This window comes from Uranotaenia lowii, chromosome 3 (genome assembly GCF_029784155.1).
Source record: "Uranotaenia lowii strain MFRU-FL chromosome 3, ASM2978415v1, whole genome shotgun sequence".
Classification (NCBI taxonomy): domain Eukaryota; kingdom Metazoa; phylum Arthropoda; class Insecta; order Diptera; family Culicidae; genus Uranotaenia; species Uranotaenia lowii.
Genome location: NC_073693.1, coordinates 49,207,221 through 49,217,802, shown reverse-complemented (window position 1 = coordinate 49,217,802; position 10,582 = coordinate 49,207,221). Strand labels below are relative to the sequence as shown.

The 10,582-nt window shown below is 38.3% G+C and overlaps 3 protein-coding genes across 3 annotated transcripts; 2 read left to right on the top strand and 1 right to left on the bottom strand.

The window, feature by feature from the left end:
• Nucleotides 1–86: 86 nt before the first annotated feature.
• On the top strand, nt 87–659 carry LOC129758601 (uncharacterized). Its single transcript, XM_055756146.1, has 2 exons — nt 87–232; nt 292–659. The coding sequence occupies exons 1-2, from the start codon at nt 223–225 to the stop codon at nt 654–656; spliced, it is 375 nt and encodes a 124-aa protein (XP_055612121.1). The 5' UTR covers nt 87–222; the 3' UTR covers nt 657–659.
• A 1,214-nt stretch (nt 660–1,873) lies between these two features.
• On the bottom strand, nt 1,874–2,906 carry LOC129756349 (protein Gemin2). Its single transcript, XM_055753207.1, has 2 exons — nt 2,572–2,906; nt 1,874–2,504 (listed from the first exon to the last, which is right to left on the bottom strand). Exons 1-2 carry the CDS (start codon nt 2,782–2,784, stop codon nt 1,953–1,955), a joined length of 765 nt encoding a protein of 254 aa, XP_055609182.1. The 5' UTR covers nt 2,785–2,906; the 3' UTR covers nt 1,874–1,952.
• A 3,114-nt stretch (nt 2,907–6,020) lies between these two features.
• On the top strand, nt 6,021–8,598 carry LOC129751923 (cap-specific mRNA (nucleoside-2'-O-)-methyltransferase 2). The gene is made up of 3 exons (XM_055747709.1): nt 6,021–6,430; nt 6,489–6,944; nt 7,024–8,598. The coding sequence occupies exons 1-3, from the start codon at nt 6,152–6,154 to the stop codon at nt 8,422–8,424; spliced, it is 2,136 nt and encodes a 711-aa protein (XP_055603684.1). The 5' UTR covers nt 6,021–6,151; the 3' UTR covers nt 8,425–8,598.
• The last annotated feature ends 1,984 nt before the right edge of the window (nt 8,599–10,582 follow it).

Genomic DNA, 10,582 nt, shown 5'->3' with positions numbered 1-10,582 from the left:
TCAATATGGTTATTTTTCAACAATTTTTCTAGAAAGAATTTGAACCATTTTGCTAGTTTTCGAGTATAAACCAGAAAATGGTTGAATAATTTGATATCGCCATTTTGAAAGCGGCAATTACAGCCGGACGCCCATTAAGCAAATTGTTTTCTTCCGCGGAACAGTATCCAGTTTACAGAAAAATCGGTTCTGGAAATCGTGGAAACTTCGGATTTGTAGGAGATGGAGAAAGGTAAGTGATATCTTCCAATTATTTGTCGATCCCAACATCATAAACAAAAAAAATTTCAGGGTACCGATTGGATGACGCCGGTTTAGGCACGACAGATACACCAACAACATTCAATAGGGCGAGGACTCACTCACCGGTCCATCGTTATCAGCCACAGCTAATGGAAGTACAAAAGGAATTGTGTTTCACACCATCCGGAAGCAGCTGGAACGGGCCGGAATGTATGGAAAACATCACCAGCGAGTCAAAGGTTATTCGCCAGACCCGCCTCCTCCACCCTCACCCCGTTAAGGATAGCAGACTAGTGATTATTGTATTGGCCATTCCGCAAGAGGCCATCCATCCATCCCATCCCGGTAGCGCTCGTGGGGGAACTTTACTTTTGCTTAAATTAAAAGGCTATCAAATGGGTCATAGTTTATAAGTATTATCATAGTTTATAAGAAATAAAATAGTTATCCTGATGACTCTTGTTCATCTAAATTCCTTCGACAATTGAAATCAATTTCACAAATCGCACAAAACAGCTCTTACGGTTGAAAAATAACCATTTTTCAATTTCTACGGTAATCTTTCTTACGGTTAAAAAATAACCATATTTCTACTTCTCCCCGAAAAGTCATTTTATGGGTTCTCATGGAGAACTCATAAAATGACATTTCCCGGGAAAAGGTCAAAAATGGTTATTTTTGAAACATATATGGTTTAATAGTTTCTAGCGTGTAGCGCCTCGCGTACGCGAAAAACTTACTTGAAAAGCGTAAGAAATTTATTTCAGTGTGGGGGCTTAGGGTAAAATAGACATGTTGCTTCATATAAATTTTCTATGAAAATGTTTTTTTAAAGATTTTAACTACTCAGTTTGAAAAATTGGTGGTTTTTCTCCGAAATCAAAATTAATCGCGTTCTTGTTGATCAGATTCAAAACCTTCCAAAAGTTAAAATCAACTCTTAAATTTTTATCACCTCGGAAAAAGCTAAATTTTGTTGGTTTATGTCATAATATGTACTCTTACCGTGAAGTAAAATATCAATTTTGATTTCCATACAGGGTTCGCTTTTTTCTTACTAAAAGATTTTATGAAATATACATACTTAGGGGCCGTTCACATACCACGTGGACAACTTAGGGGGAGGGGGGGTGTATGGAAATGTCCACGGAGAGGGGGGGTAGAGGTTCGGGTCATGTCCACGTGGACATACTTACTGTTTGAATCATAGAATTACAAAGCTTTCCAGTTTGAATTTAAACAATCAAAAGCCACTTGAAAGCAAGTACCTAATAAATATGATTATTAAGAAATTTAAAAAAATTAAAATTATTTTATATCAGGTAAAGCTATTTCTTTCTTTCTTTTTTAAACAGCCATTCCAATAACAAATAGGCAAAAAGTAGTGTTTTCTAACTGTCAAATGAGTTTATGAAAAAAAAACAATTTCAAGTCTGTCCACGTGGACATCCGGGGAGGGGGGTAGGGGTTTGCCAAATGTTCACGCTTGTCCACGGAGGGGGAAGGGGGTGTCAAAATTCTCATTTTTCTGTCCACGTGGTATCTGAACGGCCCCTTACTTACTTATATCAATATTGACGCTAACAGACAATTCAAATTCTAAAAATCAGTTACCGGAATCATAGCAAATCCTACAATTTATTTGAAAACGGTATAAAATAATTACAAGTAAAACATATTATAGAGTACATAATCAGGAAGCTTTTGCCTTAGATGTTATCGCTCAGATCCAGCTGATGAAAATTTCGCGATATAATACAGATCAGCAAATTGAGCGGCAGCACCTTCAGCTCCTCATCAGCCTTCAGCTCATTTCGCATCGAAATGCAAGCTTTGGCAATATCACGCAGCACACTGTGCACATACGGTTCCAGCGGTCCAATGATGCAGGCCAAGATAGCATAGATCCATTGCATGATCCAGTCCTTTCGGTGTGCCTTTTCCTCGCCAGAGGACGAAGCATGATCTTCATTCGAGCTTTGAAGCCACTCGAACAAATATTCAAGCAACAGTTCTAGATTTCGCTGAGGAATGCTCAGCACGATTCGCACATACGGCTGATTGTTGGCACAATATTCGCGTAATTGTTTGCGATTTTCAAAGTTGAGGAATACATTCGTCTTTTTAAGGTTTTCCTTGAATTGAGAGCTGTTTCTGTAGCCGCTGATGGTATCACGAAGTTCAGCAAATTTTTTATTTTGAATCGATTCCCACTCTTTGGTAGGAATCAAGGATCGCGGAGCAATGTTTCGAACTCCTTGCTGAAAGTCACAGAACAAATTAAGTACATACAAAAAAACCAAAAATTGTTTTTTTTTATAATTTTACTTGTGGAATTGCACCACTTCCCGTTAAGATCGACTGTGGATGACGACGCTTCGGGCTAGGTTTGACCACGACTACGGCCGGACACTTCTTGCGTTCGTAGATCACCCGTTGCAAATATTGTTCGCCCGTTTCCGGTTGCAGGTCCGGATTGAAATATTGATCCGGTGGGTCCACGACGAAAGCCTGCTTCTGAATGATGTCGGCATCCTCCATCGTGAACAATATTCTATTTAATTTCGCCTAAAACACAAAAAATTTTGCGCTGCTGGTATTTTATGAATTTTGTTAAAATTTCAAAACAAAAATTCAAGTTTTGTTTTGTTTAATGAGGGGTAGGAAACAGCAACTGCTCCGTTGCACGCCAAGTTTGAATCCTCCATTTTTGTATTAATTCAAATTGTGCAAAAACGGCAAAACCACGCATTTGAAACTTTTTTCAACTTGATATGGTGCAAAGCCGTTTAAAAGAGTTCTATGTTCATTTTAATGAATAAAAGTTACTTTAAATTTTCGATCCAGGTTGGTTTCATGAACTTTTATGTGCAAACTTTTTTATCGCAAAAAAGTAAAAAATCAATTTTTAACTGAATGTAAACTGCAAAGTTGATGTGAACTTGAAAGTTTTAAGAACACACTTTTGAGATCAAATATTATTATATCTCGCGTGAGCTTTCATTACGTCGAATGAAACAAAATTTGAAAAACTGAGATATTCACTAAAAAAGCTTCATTATAACATTATCTACCTATATGATTGATAAAACAATCAATTTAAACCCTTTTAATATGTAAAATTTAAGACTTCCAAAATGACGAATGAAACAAAACCTTGATTGCCAATTTCAATGTTGCTTACGTCCCTTCTTCCAAACGGCGAATTTGCAGAGGAAGAAAAACCTAGCACATTCGCTATGGATTCCATGAGCAAACAAGTGTATACAGGTAGAGGTTTTCAGAATATCAACGTGGCAATGAATATTATTTCAGATTCTTCTTTTCAAGCGTTCTTAAATCGATACTCAAGCAGGCTTTCGAACGCTGTAAAATAATGCAGCAAGGAAAAGAAAGCCGAACAGCAGCAGTAGCAGCAACTCAACAACTAACAGCCGCAGGCTGTACGGCAGCAGCCTGCTGCTGTTAGTCACGCAATCACCCGATTCATTCACTAATAAATTTACCGCTACACTCGACACTATGCCGAGAAAATTGAAAATTTACCGGTAATTGCCTCAGAAACATTTGGGCGTAAGTGCAAATTGAACGAATCAAAGGACGAATGAGAAAAATTTCCCCTCCAGCTGGTCGGCAACAGAAAGCTGATCAGCAGCAGCGAGCTGGTTTGACCGATGGCGCACCCGATTCACACATTTCATTATGCATTTACTCACCAATTTACCGCTACACTAGATATTTCACTTATTAAACAGCCACTACGCCGAGAAAATTGAAAATTTCCCATAGTATTTGCATCAGAAAGATCAGAAACATTTGGGCGTAAGTGCAAGTTGAACGAATCAAAGGACGAAAGAAAAGAGACGAATGAAACAAATTTCCCCTCCAAACGACGAATGTGTTAAGACGTATGAACGATTTATGTTTGAATATGTCGTATGTTCCTATATGATTGAAAAATAGCTCTAAAAATTGCAAAAAATTAAATTCATAATGTGGAATATCTGACACAATTAGTGTCCATGAAAATTGCGTATTTTTTGAAGGGTTATCGGCGAAGGAATGAAAACAGGATTTGAAAAACACTCTTCAAATTTCAGAAGCGTTTTTCTCGGTTCGGTGTTTCTGTTTCATTCGACGTAATGAAAGCTCACGCGAGATATATTAAATTGTTTTCATCTGTTCCATTTGCAATTTTCAATAACTACGAATTTGTGTGTAGGCTTAGTGTAGGGGTAGGAAACAGCAACTGCTCCGTTGCACGCCAAGTTTGAATCCTCCATTTTTGTATTAATTCAAATTGTGCAAAAACGGCAAAACCACGCATTTGAAACTTTTTTCAACTTGATATGGTGCAAAGCCGTTTAAAAGAGTTCTATGTTCATTTTAATGAATAAAAGTTACTTTAAATTTTCGATCCAGGTTGGTTTCATGAACTTTTATGTGCAAACTTTTTTATCGCAAAAAAGTAAAAAATCAATTTTTAACTGAATGTAAACTGCAAAGTTGATGTGAACTTGAAAGTTTTAAGAACACACTTTTGAGATCAAATATTATTATATCTCGCGTGAGCTTTCATTACGTCGAATGAAACAAAATTTGAAAAACTGAGATATTCACTAAAAAAGCTTCATTATAACATTATCTACCTATATGATTGATAAAACAATCAATTTAAACCCTTTTAATATGTAAAATTTAAGACTTCCAAAATGACGAATGAAACAAAACCTTGATTGCCAATTTCAATGTTGCTTACGTCCCTTCTTCCAAACGGCGAATTTGCAGAGGAAGAAAAACCTAGCACATTCGCTATGGATTCCATGAGCAAACAAGTGTATACAGGTAGAGGTTTTCAGAATATCAACGTGGCAATGAATATTATTTCAGATTCTTCTTTTCAAGCGTTCTTAAATCGATACTCAAGCAGGCTTTCGAACGCTGTAAAATAATGCAGCAAGGAAAAGAAAGCCGAACAGCAGCAGTAGCAGCAACTCAACAACTAACAGCCGCAGGCTGTACGGCAGCAGCCTGCTGCTGTTAGTCACGCAATCACCCGATTCATTCACTAATAAATTTACCGCTACACTCGACACTATGCCGAGAAAATTGAAAATTTACCGGTAATTGCCTCAGAAACATTTGGGCGTAAGTGCAAATTGAACGAATCAAAGGACGAATGAGAAAAATTTCCCCTCCAGCTGGTCGGCAACAGAAAGCTGATCAGCAGCAGCGAGCTGGTTTGACCGATGGCGCACCCGATTCACACATTTCATTATGCATTTACTCACCAATTTACCGCTACACTAGATATTTCACTTATTAAACAGCCACTACGCCGAGAAAATTGAAAATTTCCCATAGTATTTGCATCAGAAAGATCAGAAACATTTGGGCGTAAGTGCAAGTTGAACGAATCAAAGGACGAAAGAAAAGAGACGAATGAAACAAATTTCCCCTCCAAACGACGAATGTGTTAAGACGTATGAACGATTTATGTTTGAATATGTCGTATGTTCCTATATGATTGAAAAATAGCTCTAAAAATTGCAAAAAATTAAATTCATAATGTGGAATATCTGACACAATTAGTGTCCATGAAAATTGCGTATTTTTTGAAGGGTTATCGGCGAAGGAATGAAAACAGGATTTGAAAAACACTCTTCAAATTTCAGAAGCGTTTTTCTCGGTTCGGTGTTTCTGTTTCATTCGACGTAATGAAAGCTCACGCGAGATATATTAAATTGTTTTCATCTGTTCCATTTGCAATTTTCAATAACTACGAATTTGTGTGTAGGCTTATAATTAAAAACAAAAAAACAAAACGTGTTGATGTTTTTCTGTGCAAATTTATACGCGGCGATTTGCTGAAAAATTCACCGATTTTCGTTGACCCACAACAACCACTATGCCCCACAATCATCGTAATGGAAATTCCGGAAAGGAACTCTATAAAAAAGCCTTGGCCGACATCCGGGCACAAGTTGAACAAGGAGGAGGCAGGAACCAGCAACGGGAGCGCGCCTTGGCCGTGCTCATGAAGGAAGTCGAAACGCAGTTTAATAAAAAGTTTCAATTCGTCCGGAATACCGATACCGAACCGGAACTGCCATCGGTGGATACTTTGTTTAGCAAGCGAGCTTACAGTGTGGAGAAGTTGAAAAAAATCAAACTCGATTTGAATCAGGTAAGTAATTATTAGGGTATCAATGTTTACAATTTTCTCATATTTTTTGTCTAAATAGGTTAAAAGTCGGCTCAATGATTTTGAGATCAGTGATTGGCATCGGCACACTCGTAACCGATCTTCTCTGATCCCGGTTTTAAACAGGCTCAAGTACATTGGTGCCGAATTCGTCACACAAGCGTTCGCTAAGTTATACGAATGTGTATACGCCTACAATGTGGTTCCAGAAAATTCGACTCAGTATTGCAGCGTTCACTTGTGCGAGGCACCTGGTGCCTTCATTACCGGATTGAACCATTATCTTAAACAGAACCGACCGCGAACTGCTTGGCGCTGGTTTGCAAATACACTGAATCCTTACTACGAGGGCAATTGTTCGGGATATATGATTCCAGATGATCGATTCATTTTACCAACTCTGAGGCAATGGTGTTTCGGGGATGATTTTACCGGGGACATCATGCGACGCGAGAATGTTGAAACCATTGTAACACGAGCTGAAAAATTTAAGACGGTTAGTAGAATTTCTTTCATCACTTATCAATGTTTGATATAGTGTTGTAGTTCCTTATTTTTCATATCCATTCCGATAGGTAAACCTTGTCACAGCCGATGGTTCGATTGATTGTGTTAACGTACCGGAAGCACAAGAGCAACGTGTATCCCAGCTGCACATGGCAGAAACTGTTGTGGCCCTGAAGATCCTTAGTCCCGGAGGTTGCTTCATTTTGAAAATGTTCACATTCTTTGAGCATAGCAGTGTAAATCTACTGTATCTTTTGTACGTTTGCTTCGAGGAGCTTCACGTATTCAAGCCTTGTACCTCTAAACCAGGAAACTCAGAGGTATACGTAATCGCGAAAGGATTCCGAAAACCCAAGGATCTCAATGGATATTTGGATAAGATTTTCGAGAACCTTTATTCAACAAACGCCATGTTCGGTTTAGAATCTCTTCCCCAAGACTTTGTGGAACAAGTTTATCAATGTGCATATACTTTCATGGCTTTCCAAGCTGAAGTGATTGAGGGCAATATTTATTACTATAATCGAGTTGATCCGATAGAGGCAGACCGATTGAGTAAGTTCAAAAATTTAATATGCAATTCATTCTTCGATAAGTACCAAATTGGCCGCATACAACCCTCAGATGCAATTTTGTATGGTATGAATATAGGAGCTGGGTCGATCAATATGAATCCTCAAGATAACTTCGGAACCTACAACGAAAGAAGCCTAATTAGCTCCTACAGTGGCGATGCAAGGAAAACAACACTTAGAACAAAATTAAAAGCGCTCATACATGAAAAACCCACTTTCCTGCCAGACTCTAGACTGAGTGATTGTCCACAGTTTATGCCGAATATAGGCCAGGATGCAATCGATATAGTTTGTGGAAAGGAAATCGAAACAGTTAAAAGTAGCAAATTCGCTATGATGTCCTACGTACGATTGCTTAGAGAAACGGTCAATGTTATTTTATCTGATTCAGATGCAACGAGAAAATCAAGCGAATCAACTCCGCTGTACAGTCTTGACTGCACAGCATACAAACTCACGATAGACATAAAATCTTACGCAAAAGCCAATTTTTACGATGAATTTGAAAAAGGATTTTTTAATTTCATTGTAAATTGCATCACCAAGCTGCCGATGCACGATGGCATCGAATGCCTAATCATCGAGAACTGGCTGCTTTTAACACAGTTTAGCGTTGGAGTACTTCTCTACTTGAAGTCATATGTGTTTGAACACATCGAAGCAGCCAAAAGCGGAGGTAAGATCCGCCTATCCCGTTTGAAACCTGACGGAATCGCAGCATTGCGGTATCTGCACGATCGGCTGCAAACGGAACTGGCAAAATGCGAACCAGGAAAGTCAGTGTTGGGCGTTGTGCCAACACGTTTGCTGCTCGAAGGTGGTTTCTACTATGCTGTGATAAACTATAACAATACCTTGTTGCTGGAATACAGCAGGCAACTTTTGGGAGAGTAATCTGAATCTATACTCTTTTTTTGTGCCTTCTTTCTTTTTTTATTTTTTGTTAAAACTTTAAAACCCGACTGATATTTATTACGTTTTGAATTCTTCATTTGATAGACTTCTTTGAACTAACACAAACATCTTGAAAGATTTGTTATAAATACAACTATGAATATTATTTATGAACTTTGATTTCAACATTTAGAACGGTATCCGAAAGCATAATTTCGTTATACGTGGCTTCCAAAATTAATGAATGACCAATAAATACCTAAGGATATTTCAAGAAAACAAATTTCAATATACAAATCTTCTGTACACAATCACTCTCACTAACGTAAATTTTCAGTGGTTTTTTAAACGACCTTAATCGATAAACCTCTGATTAAATTTATTATTTGTTTCTAGAGGTCCTTCCATGCAGAATTATTCATTAAGTCATATGGCAACATGTTCAAAATTCAATCAAATCAAGTTCGTTTTCACAATTTTAAGCAACTTCAATCGTCCGCCAATGCTTATCTAAAAGTTGTGTTCAGCTATCAAACTAGTACAAGCCACGCCTGCCTATTTCAGAAACAACATCCAGATGCATTCCAATTTCACGTGACTTAAACCAAAGGTATCTGCGCACTAAAATAACAGTAGGTAATGGAATTTTGAAAGTTGTTCGAAATTGCTGGGTATGGTTTCAAGTGTGAGGCATCAGTTGTTTATTTGCAGAACTTCGCAGACGCAGTCTTTGTAATAAGAAAGGTGGTTTGCGGCGCTGTGCGTTATCAGTCATTTATTTTCAAATGAGAAGAAATGAAAAAAACCGTCTCGTATCCATCGTTAGGTAGAATGTAAGATAAAAAAGATCAGATAACATGGACACATTTCTCGCATCATTAATTATAGATATAAGAATAATTGTTTCTTTGGAAAAAGGTTTTAGTGCGATTCACTTTTCCAGTTAGCAAAGTTCTTGATTTCACAGTGGTTTAGTTACCAGTAAAAAATGAAGGTTTTATATTTCACGTTGTTACTGTTCCTAGCAGTTATGCACATAGAAAGTGCGAGCTCAGCTCCTTTGGAGGAAAATTCCAGTGGTAAACTTTAAACATTATTTTCATCAACCCATAATAAATAGAACCTATCAATCTTGTGCCAGATCTTTCGGACCGAATGTTTGTTCAAACGTTGACCTGTACCAATCCCAACTGCAAGGCTCAGTGCCGAGGACGAGGATATGCCAGCGGACAGTGCCAAATCGGCAGGTGTTTCTGCTCCTACTTTGGATAAAATATTTTAAGTGGTTCCTGTGGTTCAATAATACTTCGGTGAATAACGTGTACAAATATCACTAAAGTGATAATATATTAAAAACTTGCTAAACGCGTACTTTTTTCGGTATCAGCTTTAGGAAAGAAATTTCTTTGTGTGAAATTTTATTTATCGTAATATATACCTACTACCTACCAAGAATAAATTGTACACTTTCTCTTTCACGTTGATTTCTTAAGTTTAGTATTGATTTCAAAGCCAAAAAAGTGACACATGTCAAATGACCCCTGAACAGCCAATCGTTTTTTTTGCTGATTTTCTGCTATGTGATAGAGATTCTAATCCAGTCGTTTGCGCTCACGCAAAACATATCGCAAGAACTCGTTTGTGCTCACATAAGCTTAGTCCACTGAGATCTCATCACGACTTAACTTGACGAACATATTTCCTAAAATTCACTCGGTCCATGGCAACCTATTTCCAATTTCTCGGACATACATTCGCCAGATTACCCTCCACTTGGTCTAACCACGTCGCTCGTTGCGCCCCTGCTCATCTTGTTCCTACCGGATTCGTAGCGAACACCTGTTTTGCAGGACAGTCGTCCGGCATTCTCGCAACATGTCCTGCCCAGCGTATCCGGCCAGCCTTCACCACCTTCTGGATACTGGGTTCGCCGTAGAGTCGCTCGAGTTCGTGTTTCATCCTTCGCCTCCACATTCTGTTCTCTTGCACGCCACCAAATATCGAGCAATATCCATGTCTAGTGCCCGTAGAGGACAACCGGTCTAATGAGCGTCACATACAGGTTACACTTTGTGCGAGGGCTAAATCTTCTCGACAGCAGTTGCTTGTGGAGTCCATAGTAAGCACGACTCCCGCTGATAATTTGTCGCCGGATCTC